This window comes from Macrobrachium nipponense, chromosome 46 (genome assembly GCF_015104395.2).
Source record: "Macrobrachium nipponense isolate FS-2020 chromosome 46, ASM1510439v2, whole genome shotgun sequence".
Lineage (NCBI taxonomy): Eukaryota > Metazoa > Arthropoda > Malacostraca > Decapoda > Palaemonidae > Macrobrachium > Macrobrachium nipponense.
The window spans coordinates 10,864,450-10,886,949 of record NC_061106.1 but is presented as its reverse complement, the minus strand read 5'-3'; the positions used below and the strand labels follow the sequence as shown (position 1 = coordinate 10,886,949).

Genomic DNA, 22,500 nt, shown 5'->3' with positions numbered 1-22,500 from the left:
CAATTTTTCCTTGGAAATCATTGGCTGGAATTCATGCACAAATTTCCGTATTTAGGTCACATTATCACAGATGACCTAAAAGATACAGCAGACATTGAACAGAGGCGTCGTAAACTATGTGCAACTGGCAACATGATTGCAAAGAGGTTTGCCTTCTGTCACTGAGACGTGAAACTGCTGCTCTTCTGCTCGTATTGCTACAGTATTTATGGGTGTTTCCTGTGGACGAACTATACCCAAGAGACCACGAGAAATATCTCTGTTGTGCACAATAACATTTTGAGACGCCTCGCAAACACTCCGCCACATAGATGTTCATAGAAAACCACCTGGACCATATAAAATTCAATGTAAGGTGAACAATATCCAGTCTGTTAACCTGAGTGAGAAATGGCAGCAATTCGCTCATACAAAGCATCTTACGGAGTGAAGCAAGAACAAGATCTAAATTGTGGGAAAGATGGGAAAATGAGGCCTTTGTTCCCTAAAGGACTTAATCTCCATATTGGCAAGGTGTCATCAGCAGAATCTGTCATTATCATATTCATTGCTGATATTTTACTTTTTCACTATTACTGTGATTACTATCAAGTTAAAGTTTTTCTACATTCAGTTTTCGTATTTGGCCTCTAGACCTGACTATTGTAAACACCTAAGGTCTCTAACTGAAATGTAAGTTATATAATCGGTGCACTAACTTTTAGAACTTTCAATGCGTTTTTTTTTCTCTCCAATATCATCACTGTTATTGCCAGTATTATGATTACTACCTTTTATAATACCTCAGCTATTATGTGGATTGCGCTGTTTATTAATTTTTTTATCATGTCTCATGTATCTAGATTGTGTATGTTACTGTCTGTATTTTGTATATTCCATGTATTGGCCCTGAGCTGAAATAAAGGATATTATTATTATTATTCATATTATTATTATTATTAATATTATTATCATGATTAATATATATATAGATATATGTTTTTAAAAAATCACAGTAGATGCATGTGACTTCATTAAATAAGCGAACATCACAGGAAAATGATAGGCAGAAATCCAAGCGCTATCGTTGTTACAAAGACATTGCCAAGGAACAGGTAAAAATCAGACATAAATCAGGATTATCAGATATCACACGGTCACAAACCTAAACATAGATTTAACCCTAACAGAAACTACAACGTATCCATATACGTACTAGTCCAAAACATTTAAAAACTTGATATATTAATTTAGTGGCTTATATTTATCTACACCTTCTTTTCATTATAATGGGATTAAGGCTCTTGCTTGCCTCCAGAGCCTTAATCATATGTAATGACGGTTAAAAGGAATATCATTGAATCTTGTTTCATTAAGTCAAATAATGGAAATGTTCTGAATTTAAGTCTTGGTTATTAAACTCTATGCCTTCATAATGAAAAAAGTTGTAGATAAATATAAGCAACAAAATTTATATATTCAGTTTTTAAATGTTTTGAACTATATATGGATGGTTTGTAGTTTGTTAGGGTTAAATCTGTGTTTACGGATAATCTTTTTTATTTTTACAATTTTTACAATTAACCATCTGGTATTTTTAATCTTTTTGTTTACCTGATAACTTTCTTTCCAACTGTATTTCATTCATTCCTTGAAAATGTCTTAGTGTCGATGAAAGCGCTTGGATTTTTGCCTATCATTTTCCTATGGTATTTGCTCACAAGATATAAACATAGATATTTATATATAAATTGTATATAGATTATATAAACAGTCAGTCCCCGGGTTACGACGGGTTTGGCTGACGACGTTCTGAGGTTAAGGCGCTTTTCAATTATATTCATCAGAAATTATTTCGAAGGTTACGACGCATGTTCCAGGGTTACGACGCCTATAACACTGATCTGGCAAAAGAAATAAGAATGCAGTTTACATAGTTTTCAATGCACCCAAAGCAAAGATTTTCTTAGGATTTTTGACGATGTTTCAGCTTACAACGATTTTCGGGTTACAATGCGTCTCAAGAACAGAATCCCTGTCATAACCCGAGGACTGCCTGTATATATATTATATATATATCAATATATAAATTATAAAGAAATAATTTAATATGACAAAATTTAGCAAATGTAAGTAGTGATAAAAATTTGGATGAATACTTCCACACAAAGAAAAATAATACAGTAGTGCCTCAGGTTACAAAATTATTCAAGCTACAAATGTCCTTTAATATCTAATTCGCTCTACCCCGGAATTTATATATTTTCACATATGTAAACCAAAGGGGAATTTTTTAGTTGATAATAATTTCATCCTCTCGTGGGATTGAACCTCACTTGTTAGCCAAATCGATAATGTCACTGTTGTCTTGATTTCATCCCTGTCCACTGGATGGTGGTTTGATCCCACGAGAGGGCGAAATTATTATCAACTAAAAAATTCCCCTTTGGTTTGCATATATGAAAATATTCTTATAAACATCAGCCATCACACTTTAAACTGCAACTTTATTAAAAAGGCTAAGGGGAAAAAGGCAGCCAATTGCCTTTTGAATAAAGTCACAGTTTAAAGTATGTTGACTGATGTTTATAAGAATATTAAATGCTAAATATTAACAGCAGACTGAAAAATAAAATGAAAATAATCAGCGAATATTATAAATATTGTACAACATGTTTCATCATCCAAAAACTACAATAATATCCTTAAAGAGAGAGAGAGAGAGAGAGAGAGAGAGAGAGAGAGAGAGCATGCACCTACTATGCTCAGTCTGGGGCTCAAACTGGAATGAACAAAATAAATACATTACTACATTATAAGTACAATATGCTCTATCATCCAAAAAATCTTTACAGTAATATAATTTCAAATACATCTTACATTACCCCTACAGAGAGAGAGAGAGAGAGAGAGAGAGAGAGAGAGAGAGAGAGAGAGAGAGAGAGAGAGAGACCTAACATCTTGTTTGGGTTGCCCCAGGTCCCTCAGTGTGAGGCACCTCTAATGTCTACCAGAGAATTGTTAATGCATCTTCCAATCTTGGATGGTCTGGGATGCAGCTTAGATATTTGTCGAGCTTATTCTTAAACACATCTACACTCACTCCTGATATATTCCTCAGATGAGCTGGCAACGCATTGAATAGACGCTGATTAATCAAGCTTGTGCGTTGTGGATTAATGTCCTGTTGTGCTTTCCTTAGTATTCATAGTATAGTTTTGGGCACTATTAATCTACCTCTGCTTGCACTTTCTGATATTTTTAGCTCCATGATGTTTTTTGGCAATTTCTTCTATCTGTTTCCATGCCTGTATTATCATGTAGCATTCTCCTCTCCTTTCTAGACTATATAATTTTTAAAATTGTGGTCTTTCTCAGTAGTCAAGATCCTTAACTTCTATTCTTTGTATACTCTATTTGTGCAATATCCTTTTGGTAGTGTGGGTACCATACCATATTACAATATTCAAGTGGACTACGTAGGAAAGTTTTATAGAGCATAATCACGTGTTCAGCTTTTCTTGTTCTGAAGTGCCGTAATAGCATTCCCATTTTTGCTTTGTATTTTGCCAATAAAATTGCTATTTGATCATTGCATAACATGTTCCTATTCAACATCACACCGAGGTCTTTAACTGCTTCCTTATTAGTGATTGTCTCGTTATTAGGTCCCCTATATGCTTGTAGCTTTCCTTCTTTATCTCCATGACTTATTGATTCAAATTTACCAGAGTTAAATACCATCCTATTTACCTCTGCCCATTCATATACTTTGTTAAGGTCTCTTTGTAGTGGGTTCCTATCTTCATCACAAGTAATTTCTCTACTTATTCTTGTGTCACTGGCAAAACTACTCACTACCGAGTCCTTAACATTACTGTCTGTCTGCAATCATAATAACAAACAGCAATGCAGCTAACACTGTACCTTGTGGCACAATGGATATTACCTTAGCTTCATCTGATTTCTCATCGTTTGCAATAACTATCTGTTTCTGTTGTGTAAAAATTCATTTTATCCATCTTCCTACTTTGTCCACTGTATTATGTTTTCTAATTTTCTTCACTAATATATTATGGTCTACCTTGTCCAAAGCTTTTGCAAAGTCTAGATAAACTACATCTGTTTCTTTTCCATTTATCATATTTTTATTTATGTTACCACGATGGACTAACAGTTTGATTTGTGTACTTTTTTTTGGGTACAAAACCATGTTGTCCTATATTAAGCAAATTATTTTTTTATTAAATGTTTCATAATATTTTTCTTCATTACTCTTCATACACTTTCATAATATGTGATGTTAGCTATAATTACTTGCCTCTAGTCTTGATCCGCTTTTGAAAATAGGGGTAATATACGCTAATTTATGCTCATCATAAATCTTGCCTGTATCTATACTTTGCCTTAAAAATATTGCAAGTGGCTTTACGATAGAATGAACTACTTTCTTTAACGAAATGGCAGGGACACCATCTGGTCCAGCTGCTGATCCATTTTTAATTTCATTAATACCTGCACAATATCGGTTTCATTAATATCTATATCCATTACATATTCACTATTTACATCCCTTATTTCTGTATCATTATCTTCATTATCAATTCTAGGGGTAGATTCTCTGTTTTATCTTTCTGCTAATCTGTTGCACATTTCCTTTTTTTTCATTCGTTAATCTCCCTTCATTTCTTAAAGGGCCTAATTCTATTCTTTCATTCATCTTTTTTGCATATGAGTACAACAGTTTGGTGTATTACTTGATATTTACCAGGGTTTTTTCTTCCAAGTCCCTTTTTCATTTTCTTTTGATTTTATAATCTTTTATTCTTCATTTTCTACCTTACCTTTTAGTTCCATCACTTTCCATGCATTCTTTTCTTTTGCAAGACCTTTTTTCCACTTTCTGATTTTCGAAAACAAGATCCTTCTGTCTCTTGGTATGCATGACTAATGTTTACCTTTTTTCTTCGGTATATATTTATCCACTATTTTCTCTAATATTTTATATAATATATCAATATATCTGTATTTACCTGTATGTCATCACTTACGAATATGTCATCCCAATCTTTGTTTAATTCTTCATTTATTTCTGACCATTTTATATTCTTACTATAGAAATTGTATTATCCATATCCTTCCCACTTTTTCATCTCTTGCTTACCTCTGTTTTCAATTGCTTTGGAACGACTGTTAATCCTATAACATTATGGTCTGAAATACTCACATTGTAAACTATTATTTCTTTAACATAGTTCACCTCGTTCACAAATACTAGGTCTAAAGTACTTTCCTTTCTTGTTGGCAGGTGATTTATTTGTTGAATGTTGTGTTCTAGTAGCATATCTAATAGCTTTTTGAATTGCCTCTTATCTTCTGCATTACTATTACTCTCTTTTATATGTATAAATACAACCACAATCTCCTATTCATTCTTTCCAATCTACGGAAGGAAAGTTAAAGTCTCCAGATAGGTGTATAGTCCAGTCTTTGTGGTTTCTACATATATCATCCAATTTTTCTATTATTGTGTCAAACTCTTTAGTATTAGGGGGTCTATATATTACTATGTTCAATAATTTTTCAGATCCAAATTCTACCGCAATTAATTCACATTCTGAGTTACCATGTTTCTCATATATTTTTCCTTGATTTATGTGAGAGAGAGAGAGAGAGAGAGAGAGAGAGAGAGAGAGAGAGAGAGAGAGAGAGAGTACACCTATTATGTTCAGTCTGGGACCTAACCTGGAATGAGCTTAATAGAATATTACTACTCATAAGTACACTGTAAATTATTTTTATTATAAAACTCTGTATATATTTAGTTACGAACATAATATGAAAAAATAAATTTATTAGTGAATAAACAGTGGTGCTCTACACAAAAAAAGCTAATTAGTGATAACTGTTGATGGTTTTACCAACACTATGCGAGTAAACAGCTATGCACGATGCAAAATATCCTATTTGTATTAAAGATTTATCTAATTTGTATTAAACATTTTATAGATATTTTGCTTTTTACATTATTAATATTTTAAAATGAGTAAATCATTGTTATAAGCATTTTAGGGGGTGTATATACTTAAAAGCAACAGTTATAAAATGGTACTAATCTAAGATGACTTAGGATGTTTTGGGATGTATTTTTTTGAAACATTAAAATGTTTTAGTAAGATAATTTAAGGTATATTTTAGTTTGAACTATCAAATTAAGTCGTGAAATGTTACAATAGACAGGTATAAGAATTTTAGTTTATAAGAGGCACAAGGTTTTGGCAGTTATAAGCCAGTTATAAGCAATTTTAGAGGGGATTTTTGCATTTCTGGGGTTTTGCAATTCTGCAGTAGGTTCTGGAACCTATCCCCATGTAAAAGTGGGTGAGGACTGTATGAAAAAACCGCTGGTAAAAGCATTCTTAGAGTGTTTTTAGAGGAGTTTTATGTATTCCCATATTTTAGCTATTTGCAGGGAGTTGTGGTACCATATTATGGTGCCATAATAAAGTTAAAGTGCCATAATGCGCTCACAACAACAATAGGTATCTATTTAACGGGGTTAACGTCGTCTATTAATGATAACATCATAAGTCTGGGACTACCTGTATATACAAATAGTATATATAATTTATATCTACAGCACAGGAAGCCCATGGTTAATGGTGCCTGTTATGGCACCATAAATCGCCATAAAACTGGCGATTTATGGTGCCATAACAGGCCAAGTTTCGGTTATCAGCACCTGAAACTTTGTGCCATAAGAGCCTTAAATCACTTGAATTTCGCTTAATGGCAGTTTTTGCTTATTAGCACCCCATCGAGAACAAAATCCCCCCCCCCCCCCCCCTCCCCCCCTCCCCTACACAACCAAGGACTGCCTGTACTGAACAGTGTGTTTTGTGATGATTATAAGCATACTTATGTGCACTGTTTGTTTATAAGCAATCATGTATGCAGTTATGCAGTATTAACAAGGAGGGGAGAGTACGTAAGGGTATAAAATTGTCATTTTCCATCCATAAACCATTTTCAGATCATATCCAGAAATTTCCATTATCCCGCAGGCACTTAGCTGTATTATTCATAATATTGGAGAGATTAATGTGTGTGTGTACTGACATTAATTGCATTTACTTATTTGACTTCAACAAATGTTTGTCAACTATGGTAAGTTAAACTACCTCAGTTATAAGAGGTGATCTTTTAGCTCAGAAGGGAACAAAAAATAAATCATAATATTTCCTAGTGTCCACAGCTTCGAATGAGAAGCGAGAAATTTACAGTTCTTATATTCTTGAAGAACAATGACTGAACAAAGAATTAATGTGGCTGTTAAACTTTTAATAAAACTGGAATATTAAAAGATAACAGAATTTCTTGGCTTGATAGCAAAGGATTTTCTTCTCTGTAAGCTTGAAAAGCAACCAAAATAATTGCTTTAGTAGGTACTCCTGCTGTCTTAGCTTTCTGAATTTCATAAAATCATCTGAAATAATGGTTCCCACAAACACTCAAACATAATTACTTCAGTACATAGTTGCTGACATACACAACTGAACGGGTTTGTTTATGAGTACAACATTAAATTAGAATATCCTTCAAGCCACGTCCATACCATTAACTCTTACCATTTTCCTCTATGTAATCTATGCATTCCCTGACAATACTTGGAAGCTGGATACCATCATGACTTGGAGATCTCTCCACAGCTGTGGAAAGTGGCACACCAAATACTGGAAGTTCCTCTGAAATAAAAATAACACAGTCCTTTAACAACACTTGAACACTAGCCAGACAAAAAGACTTGTAAGGTATCAAGTTTAATACAATGAAAACTTTTCAAACTGTTATTCAATAATAAAAAGGAAGATGTAATTTTAGTATAAAAATGGGATTATAGTAGAAAATGGTAAAAATACATGTATGTCAGTGAATAAAGTAATTATATATATATATATATATATATATATATATATATATATATATATATATATATATATATATATATATATATATATATATATATATATATATATATATATATATATATATATATGTAAGTGTTTGCATTAAAAATAAGAATGTATGTAAAACATTCTGTAGAGTAATGCATGCAACATGAGTCGGGACATAGGAGGTCATGCAGGAAAGATTGTCCAAAATCCAAGTGTGTGAACACCTTGAATCAGCAGTATCTATGTTGGACATAAACAAATCAACAATGCCTTCTCTGGGATCCATTTGACTCCCACGAGACATCAAGGCATACGTGACTAACCTAGATAAGTATGTTAGTTCATATGTCTGTATATCGAGCAGGTTTTGCTTGCCTATGATTTTGTAAACAAATTGTATCTCAGACTTCCTCTGCTTCTTGTAGTCCAAACATCTATTCAGAAACTCTCTGCATTCTACTCAGGATGAAAATCTTGAAATAAAGTATATTTGGATACTTTGTGTTTCCATACTTACCCAATACTCATGATGAAGTAAGGAAAAAAGTAAAAATAAAGAGAATATCTTCCACAGTTCAACGGAGACATAACTGAGAATGGAGTAAGTCATACCAACTGAAGTTTGCTAATGCAAACCAAAAGTACAACATTGTGACTTGTTTGTAAGTATGACAGTCACTTATATATATATATATATATATATATATATATATATATATATATATATATATATATATATATATATATATATATATATATATATATATATATATATATATATATATATATATATATATATATACAGGCGGCTCCCCGGGTTACGACGGTTCCGGCTTACGACGTTCCGAGGTTACGACGCTTTTCTTAAATATTCAATGGAAAAATCCGTCCTGGGTTACGACGCTTGTTCCGAGGTTACGACGCTGACGCTTCCGACGCTCCGAGTTAACCGACGCTTTTTAAAAAACGCATACTATATAAAAATCCTTTATAGTTTAGCACAGTATATTAATAAAAATAAGTTTCTGGTTAGATTACAACAAAAATTTTGAGATTATGATGATTTTCGACACTTTTTATGTTGTATTTTTTCTATGTTTTTTAGTGACGCCTCATATGCGGAACTAGTTTCCGAGCGAATGAATACATACTAGTTTACATATACAGTCCAAAAAGCGCAAATAATGAAAAAAATCATTGCTTGTTTCCAGTAATAAAATAACAAAACGAAGTTTCTGGTTAGATTAAAACGCAATTCCAAGTATCCAAAGAGAGACATTATCCAGTAATTTGATCAGAGAGAGAGAGAGAGAGAGAGCGAGAGAGAGGAGAGAGAGAGAGAGAGAGAGAGAGAGAGAGAGAGAGAGGCGTCTTCCGACGCTCCGAGTTAAGGACAGAGAAGTGTTCGTTTCGTTAAACGGCCTCTGACTCATGCCAGTAAATGTTTTGTTGATACTAATAATAAGCCTATTTAAAGATACGTTTACTTTAATTAGTCTATATGATACGTAAATAGTAATCAACTGTTCTTGTAGCCCTCAATAATTTGGCAAAATCGAAAGTATCCAAAGAGAGACATTATCCAGTACGTAATTTGATCAGAGAGAGAGAGAGAGAGAGAGAGAGAGAGAGAGAGAGAGAGAGAGAGAGAGAGAGAGAGAGAGAGAGAGAAGAGACGCTTTGGCAACAATGGTCTCGGGGGTTTTTATAGCTTCCTTCTGCTTGATGATCGTGGATATTGTAGAAGGATTTCGACCATACTCGTTTGCCAAATCGACGATACGAACGCCACGTTCATGCTTTGCTATAATTTCATGTTTTGCTTCCATCGAAATCATTTTCTTGGTTTTCTTATCACCTGCTTGTCTTTAGCTTTGAGACCCATGGTTAATAATAAATAGACAAAATAACACGAAAAATAGGCGCAAATACAACGAACTAAACAAACAACGACGTGTTAACATGCAGCACCAACAAACAAACAGACTGAACGCCATTTATCGGTCGCCTATACAACTAACACTCATCGCAAAATCGTATCTCAAATATTCGTTGTATATCAAAGCTTTGTTTTATTTTCGCAAATTTTCTGTTATATCTCAAAATCATTCGTATATTAGGCAATCGTATGTCAAGTTTCCAATGTAATTTGATCAGAGAGAGAGAGAGAGAGAGAGAGAGAGAGAGAGAGAGAGAGAGAGAGAGAGAGAGAGACGCTTTGGCAACAATGGTCTCGGGGATTGACGTAACGTTTATTTTCTGAACAGATAGGACAGAGAAGTGTTCGTTTCATTAAACGGCCTCTGACTCATGGCAGGAAATGTTTTGTTGATACTAATATATAAGCCTATTTAAAGATACATTTACTTTAATTAGTCTATATGATACATATAGTAATCAGCTGTTCTTGTAGCCCTCAAGATTTTGCAAAATCACTCCAGGTTGTACATAAAAACTTCAAGAATGTAGTGTCACCAGAGGATTACATAGTTTTACCTTCAAGAACCAGCATTCTTTTATGAAAATAACTCCAGGTTGTACAATAAAATACAGGAAACGCATGTAGTGTAACCAAAGGATACAAGTAAAGGTTTTTATAACTTTTATTAGTTTAAGACATATTTCCAAGCGTCGTTCCGGCTTACGACGATTTTCGGCTTACGACGCGTCTCAAGAACGGAAACCCCCGTCGTAACCCGGGACTGCCTGATATATATATATATATGAATACTTGATCACAAAGTATATAAAACGTGATGCTATGTATAAATAAAGGTTTTTGCCACGAAGGAAAAAATGAAAAAGCAAGATAGCCGAGTACTTTCGGTCTTGTTCCGACCCTCAGTAAAGGGTCAGAACAATACCGAATGTACTCAGCTATCTCGCTTTTTCATTTTTTCCTTCGTGGCAAAAACCTTTATACTATATATATATATATATATATATATATATATATATATATATATCATATATATACAGTGGAACCTCGGTTTTTGTACATAATCCTTTCCAGAACCTCCCACGAAATCTGTAACGTACGAAAACTGAAACAATAATTCCCATAAGGGATAATGTAAAAGGATAATGTAAAAACAATTAATATTGTTCCAGATCCCCAAATTATTAACAAAAAATACATTATATAGGGAATAACAGTTCTACCTACAAAAACAATGAAAAATAAACATAAACGACTAATCAAACGAATAAATGAACATTTAACATCACTCATACCTTTATGGAAAACACTTCTTAGTGTATGGAAGACAGAGAGGAGGGGAGATGGAAGAGGAGAGGTTATTGTTTGGAAGGAGAAACAACTCCCTCGAAGCCTTCAGATATCAAATACCTATCTGAAGTTACTTCACCTCTTTGTTGTTTACTGGCACTAGGACCATCTTGAGTTACTGAACTCCTGTCATACAACGAAACTGTCCAAAGACATTTGTTTCTAGCATTTCTTTAAAATTTGCCTAAAGTTAAGCATGGTATTGTCATTAAACATGTTGGATATACGGATTGCAACTACTTGTTGGGATGATAATCCTCCAAAAAATTTCTAACACCATTCCACTTTGTAAAAATGTCCTTAATCACTGAAGTAGGCACATTATGTATAGCCATTCATTTTCTGAATTTTTCAAACCAGCCTCTGCTGGCCTTAAATTCACTAACAACAGCGCTTGTTGCAGGTATTTTCTCAGCAAGATCGGTATGCAACTTCCTCCAACACTTTGCTAAGAGTTCTTTCTTCAATTCTAAAGTGTTTCTCGCCTTTTTTATAGAAGGGCTAACATTTGGAACTTTCTTTGGCCCTAAGATGGCTTATTTAGGTGCACTCGAATAAAAAAGCACCAAAAACAACGAACACAAAAGCAGAATAGGTCCTGAAAGAAGATGGAATGCTTTGTTTAGGTGCTTGATATGGGGCCCAGTCACACACGCTGGCCCCCGGATAAAGCATACGATAACCTACACAAAATTTTGTAGGAAAAAGCCCAGGAAAACCAAATCGTACAAAAGGAGAGGTGTACAATAACATATATAATATATATATATATATCACATATAACGTATATATATATATATATATATATATATATATATATATATATATATATATATATATATATATATATATATATGTATATATATATATATATATATATATATATATATATATATATATATATATATATATATATATATATATTGTATATATATATATATATATATATATATTATGTATATATATATATATATATATATATATATATATATATATATATATATATATATATATGTATATATATATATATATATATATATATATATATATATATATATATATATATATATATATACTTGCATAACACGCAATTTTGCATATCATGTGACCCCAAATTTTCACCCTTAAAAAATTATTTTATCACGTATCTCATGTATCATGCGAGTTAAGTTTATGAGACCCAATAACAATGGGCTAACCTCTTTTCCTCCTCTTTATCTATTCCATTTTTTAGTTAGGCTAACCCCTTTTCCTCCATCTCTTAATCTATACCATCTTCTAGTTAATTTTAAAAAAGTAAAAGAGAATGCCAAAAGTATTAGTAGTAATGATATACTTGTTTGGAAAACGCATACAGCCAGAAACAGCTGATTTGCTATGAACAACCAATACGATAACAGCCTTTTTGCTTGCGTTTCAAGCATCGTACAATAGTAAAAAATTACCATAGTTATGTTACAAATGACGTTAAGAAGAATAGGACTGATATATTTTTACATTACAGGTAGTAGTCGACTTACTAACGCGATTGATTATGACCAACCAGTCACAAATCGATTAGGACATAAGTCGGCCCGGGTTAATTTTCCGTAAGAATATTATACTAGCCTAGCCTACAATACACAGCATAGTTTATACATATATGGCATAGTAATTATTAATTACGGCAAATTCTCTAAGTTCAATGCACATTGGCCTATGATAATTCAGTACAAAGAGAAATTGAATAACATTTAACAAGTTAGCCTCGCGTATATGATGATGATATCGTGGTACATATATTGTATATAAACGAATACAGTAGCCTAGCCTTCAGTATACTACATATATGATATAATTTAGTAATTTATTAATATAAGCCAATTTTGGAGGTTCAATGCATTCTGACTTTGACATATCAGTAGAAAAAAAAAATGGACACGAAACGGGAATCAGATTCGGACAACATCGCATACCTAATTGAGCGATGTCAGGGTGCTGATGGTTAGTATAGTTACGAAATAAAAACAATGAATATGCACCTTTTTTCTGATTTTTTAAAAAGTTATATATTACAGTATCCAATAATATTATATGTTTTCTCATATTATTATATCATAAAATACTAACAAGCGGTCAGTGTTTTGGATTAGAAATTGGCCGATGGCGAATAAGAGTTTATTTCTCCGTATTTAACTCAATTAGGAGCAAATTTCCCTTCTTCTAGTTAGAGTAAAATATCTAGATACTTTACTTATATGAGAGAAGGTAATGTCGTTTTACTACGTGTTTTTATGTTGAAATATAAATTAAATATGCCTCGTGAGATAAAGTATTTTTTTTTGTTAACAGATTGCATTGTGGGTATGTTTATTGTATAAAAATATTACGTGATTCATTCCGTTCACTATTTTAACTTCATTTCATCATAGTATGAACCTTTACCGTAACGTTACTTATCTTTTATCAGTGTGAAAACAACAGTAAAATGTGTTCTTTCCAGACCTGAAGTTTTGATTTAAATGATTTTCTCTCAATTTTATCTACGGTTGTGTTTGATAGCGTAAGTTCAGTGGAGTTATATCTGTTGCCAATGCACAATAATAGTACTATATGGATGAAACTCGCAAACTTCGGTTTAGTACCTTCAAACTCGACCGTAAATAAAATGAGAGAAATGTGTTATAATCAATACTATTGAGCACAAAAAGAACATATTTTACTGTTTTCACTCCAATAAAAGATATATACGTAAAGCTCATAGTATTCTGATGAGATAAGTGAAAATATCGAACGGAATCTGTTGATTTTTGTTTACGCAATAAACATGCCCTCTGCGCCATCTACTAACGAAAAAATAAAAAAATTTTGTTCATACACGATACATTTTAAAGTGATATTTCCACTTGAAAACACTTTGTATATCATAAAATTACCTAGTCTCATATAAATAGAGTATCTCGAGATTTATTTGCGCTAACGAGAATCAAGAAAGTCTCACTGATTTGATGTTCGACACAGCAAAACAAACTTACTCGCAATAGCCCTCAGCTGATTTTCAAACCAAAACATGATTGCTATGCTTGTATTATATAATATACAAACAAAAAGTAATATGAAAATGCATATAATATTATTGGATGAAGTGAAGTAAAACATAACTTGTTAAAAGATCCATGGAAAAGATGCATATCCGTTATGCTTGTATTTTATCATACAATACTAATAGTATATGATTATTACATACTGGCATTTTATGTCTCTGTAAGATGCAACCCCCTTAAAATCAGCTCCCAAATTAGGGATTCAAAAGTCGCATGATACGCGAGTATATATGGTATATATATATATATATATATATATATATATATATATATATATATATGTATATATATAATATATATATATTATATATATGAATAACTTGATCACGAAGTATATAAGACGTGATGCTATGTATAAATAAAAGTTTTTTTGCCACTAAGGAAAAAATGAAAAAGCGAGATAGCCAAGTACTTTCGGTCCTGTTCGGACCCTTTACTGAGGCAAACTGATTTTACAGAGAACGTAGTCAAAAGAAAGCTTAATATACAAACTGACACTACAAGATTAGCAAGCAATAAGGGCGATTTTCCCTCTACAGAAAGGAGCCGCCGCCTGAGGGTAGCCACACCTTGAAGGATACACGCAGTATACAAGTGATTCTCCCAGAAAACAGTACATTTTGAAAAAACACGGGAGCATATACAATTTAATATCATGAATTTTTACACAAATTTCCCCCCAAAAAAATTATTATTAATGAAAAGACGAAAGAAAATATAAATATATACATATCAAGCAAGAGAAAGAGGGAGAGAAAATATCGAACCAGAGAGAGAGAGAGAGAGAGAGAGAGAGAAATAATAACTATATACATGTGGGACTAATTTATTAGTTGTTCATTTATTTTAAGATCCTTCATAAACATCTTACAAATATATGGGGTCCAAATGGTACATTCCCAGACTAAGATTTAGGTTGTTTTTATTAGTGATTTGTATAATTGCCGATTCCAGTAAATTTCTTGAAACATAATCGTTAGATCTAGCAATTACCGAGGTATCACCCCAATTAATACAATGAGATTTTTCACTCGGATAAACAGTGCATCTGAAGTCTGGGCTGTTCTAACTGAATACATATGCTGCTTAATACGTACACATAAATTTTTACCTTACTGACCAACGTAAAACGAAGGGCAATCCTTACAAGGAATTTTGTAAATGATGTTGTTATTTGTTACGTGACTATTCTTAATTAGCATATCTTTAATGGTATTGTTATAAGAGAACACTACATTAACATTAAACGATTTAAATATTGATTTTATGGTTTCAAATCCACGAAAATAAGGTAAACTAAGTACATTTTAAGGCCTTTCTTTTTCATTAATAGCAACACTATAGAACTTTTTGTGAGCTTTTTGATAACATAAATCAATTAAATGAGATGGGTAGCAGAGATTGTTTCCTATCTTTTTTATGTATTCTATTTCTTGGTCCAGATATTGTGGACTCGTGATATGCAAAGCGCGTAGGAACATAGAAGAAAAAATTGAAATTTTAATATTAAGATGGTGGCCAGAATAAAAACAATGTACATATGTTAAATTATTTGTGGGTTTTCTAATAAATACTGAATTTGCATTGGAAAGATTCATCAATGTATCAATACATTAGGAAAGGGATGACATTGTTATTTTCAATTTTCAACAGTGACTTTTATGGATGGCCGCTAAATTCTTCATTTAGACAGTAAATCATTTTCATCGAACCCCAGGTAAGACTACTAAGATATCATCGTGCCTATCGGTACCATTTTAAGGGGATAAGTGTGATATTCGGGATGGGGGGGGGGGTGGTGTTAATCTCTCAAAAATTCATATTAAGTATTGAAAAAAGAGGTGATTAAGGTTACACATGCATTCCAAATATTTATTTAATATATATATATATATAAATCAAAAAATCACTCTATATATATATATAATATTACTATATTAATATAAATAATATATATATATATATATAGATATATATCAGAATATCTTTATATAGAATATCAATAATATATATATATATATATAGATATCGATATTAGTCATATATATAATATATATCTATATATATATATATATATATATATATATATATAATAGTATATATATATAAATAAAGGTTTTTTTTGCCACAAAGGAAAAAAAATGGAAAAACGAGTTGGCCGAGTACTTTCGGACCCTTTACTGAAGGCAAACTTCAGTAAAGGGTCCGAACAGGACCGAAAGTACTCGGCTATCTCGCTTTTCATTTTTTCCTTCGTGGCAAAAAACCTTTATTTATACATGGCATCACGTTTTATATACTTCGTGATCAAGTTATTCACATATATATATATATATATATATATATATATATATATATATATATAATATTATATATGTATGTGTGTGTGTGTATATATATATATATTATCTGGGCTCAGCTCGTGTCGGCCTATGAAAGTATCTTAATATCATCTTTCTAGGTAAAATAGCCTAAAATTACCAGAGAAAAATCAAAATTAAGAAAATGTCAGTAAAACTGACTCGCTCACTCTTAAAAAGAAGTGTCGGTATGATAAAGGGGTGGGGCGAGTGTGGAACACTACCACGAGCCAAACACCCAATTAGAACTTCCTGTCAGAATCCCCCCAAGAGAGAGCTGATACCAACGGGCGATGCAGCCCCTACTACTACTACTAGAGGACGCCACGGACAGCAGCGCCCCTAGCGGACATCCTTAAATTTTAGCGCTTGCGACAAGTCGCCATTTCTTGTGCTTGTGCCCCTTTTTGGATTTACTCGTAAATTCTACGATGGAACGCTCTGCTATTGCCACGGCTAAGTTAAGTAACTCATAAGTAACATTTTACCATAGTTTTATCTTCCGGGTACCAGTATTTTCCTCTTAATAGGTCATATACGGTTCCCGGTTGTCTCGTGGCGGCCATGCCGCCTCGTAAGAATTCCCGGTCCTCCATACTGGGACTTCTTATACTTATGGGCTTACGTTATCACATTCATTGTTTACATCGAGTTTTAGCTAGTTCAGCCCTCCTACCATTCTCCTAGCTTGGTAATTAGGGCTATTATTATTTCCGGCCCAGCATCCCGGCTCTTGCTCTACATCGGCTATCGCTGGCTCCGAGTAGGCTCCTGTTTTTCGGAACAGTCCGCCTCCTCCTGGGCTTCTTCTCTTTTACTAAAAGTGTCTCTTCCACCTTTCGATGTATATTTATTTTTTTATTTAGTGTTAGGCTAGCCTAGGTGCTTGTTCCATGTGTTGGTACAGCTTGGTTCACGTGGCCCTACCACGGTTGTGTTGTCTCGCTGCCTAGGCCACTTGCGGTCACGTGTTCCATTGCACCTTACCATGCCCCTTCCCTCCCTCTCTGATATAGGGAGGAGCTGGGGGACCCCTTGGTTGTTATGACAACTTCATCGCCTTCTCTCACCCTTTCGGAGGTGACCAGGGGTTCTCCCAGCGGGGGGGTACAGGGCGACCACTATGAGGTACGGGTCTCCTTGCGGGTAGTTGGTGAGGCGGGGATGATAGGCCATCCTTCCCCCTTTCTCGCTCCCGCCGTGTTTCGCCGAGACCTTCCTTCTCCCCTCCCCAGTTGCTCAGCCACCTTCCTTACGATACGAAAGGAGCCTTCCGTCGCAGCCGGGGCACCTTTGGTTATAGGTTCCTGGCTCCGCTAGCGGGCAGGGTGGGCACTACGAGTGGTCGGTTGCTTGCCTACATATCCTATATCTCTCCGCCGTTACCGGAAGGGAGCTTTCCCTTACCTACGCACTCTTCTAGTTAGACGTGGAGAGAAGTTGTTTTTATTTTTGTTATTTTAAGGATATATACCCTAATTCTAAGATATTTTACAATGAATTGTGTGTTATTATTATTTTTATTCATCCACCTCCCCGCCTTTTTCCGTCGTGGTTTCCTTTACCACCACTCCTAGTTGGTTGATTCTTGTGCTTCCGCCATCGGCGGAGCCATAGCCTATCTTCCAACCTGGTTACCACACGTATTTTGGCGGGCTCTGGTTTTATCTAACTTTATCGCTCCGGTACCAGCGGCGAGCTTATGTTAGACTGTAAGTGTTTACTTGGTATTCATATACTTTTTCACTTACAGGCTACCAACTGCCAGGTCCCAGCGTGTAATGCGACGCTTTACGACCCCTGTGGACATGACGAGTGCAGGTCCACGCCCCTTGTGCCACGTCGTTCAACGAGTTGATCGTCTGGCACCCTGAGGCCTGCGCTATATGCTACGACCTGGTCGGTCAGCTGGGAGATGGGGTAAGTCCATTATAGACTTACTTATGATTTTACTAAACAACTTCTAGTCGTAAGTTTGTTAACTCCTTCCACAATTGGCAGCTATCTCACCTTTCTTTCGGCTAGCGGCGTGAGGGAAGTCGCCCTCGCCACCCTGAAAGCGTGGGTGGGCGGCTTTTTTGGGAAAAACGCCGCCAAGGGCCAGCCCTACATTTTAGATAGGAAGCTGGCCATCCAGATCTTCCCGCGGGCAAGTCGACGGGGTTGGACGTCGACCCCTCGTCCGCTGCCCACTGATAGCCTCCATTCAGCAAGAACTCCAGCAATCGTTTTGGGGTCGTAGCCTCACAGGAGTCGGTTCCGGACGTCGCTGCCCCTGGACCTTAACCTAGAGCCCATGGCGGTAGGTTGGGAGGATTGTTGGTTGAGGTAGGTATGTCGGGCCGCCCAAGGTCTTTCCTTGGGCGTCCTGGCTCTCCTGTCCCCTCTTCTTCCCGCTTCTTTCCAAGGCTTTACGGGATCTGAGATCCCTAGTCGCTCTCCCCGGCCTCTCTCTGTACCTCCTAAGGAGAAGGAAAGAGAGAACCGAAGACCTTGTCTAAGTCGACTTCTAGGAAGTCGTCTTCGTCTTCTTCGGCTAAGAAGTCGTCGACTTCCTATGCCGATGCGGTGAAAGCTAAGCCGGGCTCTTCCCATTCGAAGAGCTCCAGAAGCAAGGCTTCGAAGGAGAAGGCTCGCACTCCCACCGAGTTCACTGCCTTCTCCCGCCTCCGCTGCTGCCTGCTCCGGCTATGCCGGAAGGGGGGGTAGCAAGCAACCAGCACCTGCGATCCCTCATACTGTCTCAACAGGGGTGTGGAATGGGGGCGTGCTGCTAGTAGGCTCCCAAATTTCCGCACTGGGAACGCGGTTCGAGCAGATGTTTGCCCAACTGTCAAAACAGTCTGTCTCAAACTGGACAGTCGATCCAGGATCTCTCTAATAGAATGAGAGAGAATGAGGACCGAGTAGCTGGGCTAGCTCAGGCTCCTCCCCCAGTCTCCCCTGCATCTAGCACGGGGATTCTTCAACTCCCATCTTATGACTCCTTGCCAGCTTTCTCTATGGAGAACCCATGGAGAGTAGCTGCTTACGCTCCATTCAAGGACGGGATGATTTCTATCCCGGAGTTGTGGAACTCGAAGGATTGAGGACTTCGAGTTCTACCCTCCGGGTCTGTCGCAGCCTTCATCGGGTATGCTAGGCTGACGCCAACGGCTCTCACGAGGAGAAGACAAAATCTCTAAGGAGTCAGTCCTTTACAGTAGAGATCACGCCCAGCGGGAATGGGTTCACTGCCTTGAGGATTGGGAGTGTTCTAACACTAGACTCCAGGCCTACAAGAGTCCCTTCACTATTTTCGCGACGGAAGAGGACGTCTCTCTCCCGTTCGCCACGAAATTGGTGGAGAAGTCTCTTCAGGCAGTCCTCAAGGATGAGCCCATTCCACAGTTGAGGGAGGCGGAGTCTACTTCTCCTCTCTTCCCCGCCTTCGGAGAATTGTGGGAAAACCTGCCAGCTACATTCACGCTGGGTAAACTCAAGCCGGACTGCCGCCATGGACCAGTTCGGCGAGAAGTAACCTAGGCTGCGGATTCCCTAATCCAGGCAGAGTTTGATGCGCGGACTAGGTTTGGCAGGTCCCTCAATTCCCTCATCATCACTGAAATGGCTGCCCTTTCCTATGCTTCGGAACCACTGTTCAAGATTCTGGGGAAATCTCAGTTTCAGACGGTTCTGACGGACGCCTTTGACTTCTTCCAGGCTAGGAGGAACTGCCGGAAGCATGTCCTACAAGAGTGCACAATCAGGCATGAGCCTAATAGACTCTTGGCTGCAAGCATGTGGGGGAGCGGATCTCTTCCCAGAGTCCGCAGTGAACGAGGTCCACCACGAAGCTGCTAGACTCAACCAAGAGCCTTAGAGCTAGGTGGGGATTTCCTCAAAGAGGAAACAGGAATCCGTCCCCACTGCTGGCAAGAAACCAAAGAAGGCTGGTAAGAGGTTCCAGCCTTATAAAAGACTCCAACAACAGCAGCAATTTGTGCAGGCAGTCCCAGTTACCCAACAGGGACAACCTTCCACCTCTAAACAGAACCAACCTTTCCTCCTGGTGCCCCAACAATCTCAACCATCCACCTCCTACGCTATCTCGCCGGCCTTTAACCCTGCCTATGAGGCTCAAGGCTACTCTCAACCGAGAGTTAGGGCGAGAGGTTACTTTTTCGTCAGCGTGGCGCAGGAATGGGGCACGAGGATAGACAGTTCAGAGGAGGGCGTGGTGGCCAACCCGCCCATCAGCAATGAGGCTCCCCAGGTAGGAGGGAGGCTGTTCCTCTTCCGCCACAGGTGGGGGTTCAGCAATTGGGCACAGAGCATAGTGTCCAAAGGATTAGGCTGGAGTTGGATCGGAGATCCCCCTCCAATCAAATCATTTCATCAAGTACCGTCAAAGGAATTGATAGATTACGCGGAAGAACTCCTTCAGAAAGGAGCTATTGCGAGAGTCAAACATCTAAAATTTCAAGGGCGCTTATTCAGCGTGCCAAAGAAAGGCTCAACAAAAAGAAGGGTAATCTTAGACTTGTCAAAGCTAAACTCTTTCATTCGCTGCGACAAGTTCAAGATGCTTACCCTCTCGCAAGTAAGGACCTTACTGCCGCGTGGAGCCGTCACATGCTCCATCGATCTTACAGACGCATACTATCATATCCCTATAGCCAGACACTTCCGCCCATTCCTAGGATTCAGGCTAGGGAATCAGACATTCTCATTCAAAGTGATGCCCTTCGGTCTGAATGTAGCCCCCAGGGTATTCACAAAGATAGCAGAAGTGGTTGTACAACAATTGAGAGCTCAGGGTAATAATGGTAGCGGCATACCTCGACGATTGGTTGATCTGGGCACCAACAGTCGGGGAGGAAGTCCTTCGAAGCTACCAAAAATGGTAGTTCACTTTTCTGGAACGTCTGGGGTTCCAGATAAACAAACGAAATCCAGACTTACTCCGAATCTCGTTTTTCAGTGGCTAGGGATCCAATGGGATTTGTCTTCCCACAATCTATCAATTCCAGTGGCCAAACGGAAGGAAATAGCAAAATCTGTCAGGCAATTCCTCAAATGCAAACAAACGTCAAGAAGAAACCAGGAGAGAATCCTAGGGTCTCTTCAGTTTGCTTCGGTAACAGATATCCTTCTGAAAGCAAGGCTGAAAGATATAAACCGAATTGGCGGTCAAAAGCAAACTCCAAATATCGAGACAAGTTGTCAGTAATTCCACAGATCCTTCGCAACCAACTACGGCCTTGGTCAAAAGTAAAGAACTTAGCCAAGAAAGTACCCCTTCAATATCCCCATTCCAGTGCTAACCATTCACACGGACGGCCTCCCTGTCCGGGTGGGGGGATACTCTCAGTTCAAACAGGTTCAGGGGACTTGGTCAGTTCAATTTCGCCAGCTCCACATAAAACGTGTTTGGAAGCAATGGCAGTATTTCTTACTCTGAAGAGACGTTCTTCCCCCGAAGAAGTCTCATCTAAGGCTAGTTTTGGACAGTGCAGTGGTAGTTCATTGCATCAACAGAGGAGGGTCCAAATCCAAACATGTGAACCATGTCATGATAGCCATCTTTGCATTGGCAAAACAAACACAAATGGCATCTGTCTGCCACTCACCTGGCAGGGAGTAAGAAATGTGATAGCAGACGCTCTGTCCCGGTCAGTTCCTCTGGAATCAGAGTGGTCTCTGGACGTCGGGTCATTCCAGTGGGTAAGCCGGAGAGTCTCAGGTCTCCAAGTGGATCTCTTCGCCTCACAAGCGAACCACAAGCTCCCTTGCTATGTGGCCCCCAACCTGGACCCTCTGGCTTATGCCACGGACGCCCTGTCGTTAGATTG

General features: G+C 37.0%; 1 protein-coding gene across 1 annotated transcript in view; it reads right to left on the bottom strand.

Annotated features, from left to right (window-relative positions):
• The window catches only part of LOC135214634 (ralA-binding protein 1-like), a 262,110-nt gene that overhangs the window by 110,256 nt on the left and 129,354 nt on the right, over positions 1-22,500 (bottom strand). The window contains 1 exon segment of the mRNA XM_064248970.1: positions 7,608-7,724. Within this exon segment, the coding sequence (XP_064105040.1) occupies positions 7,608-7,724 (117 nt within the window).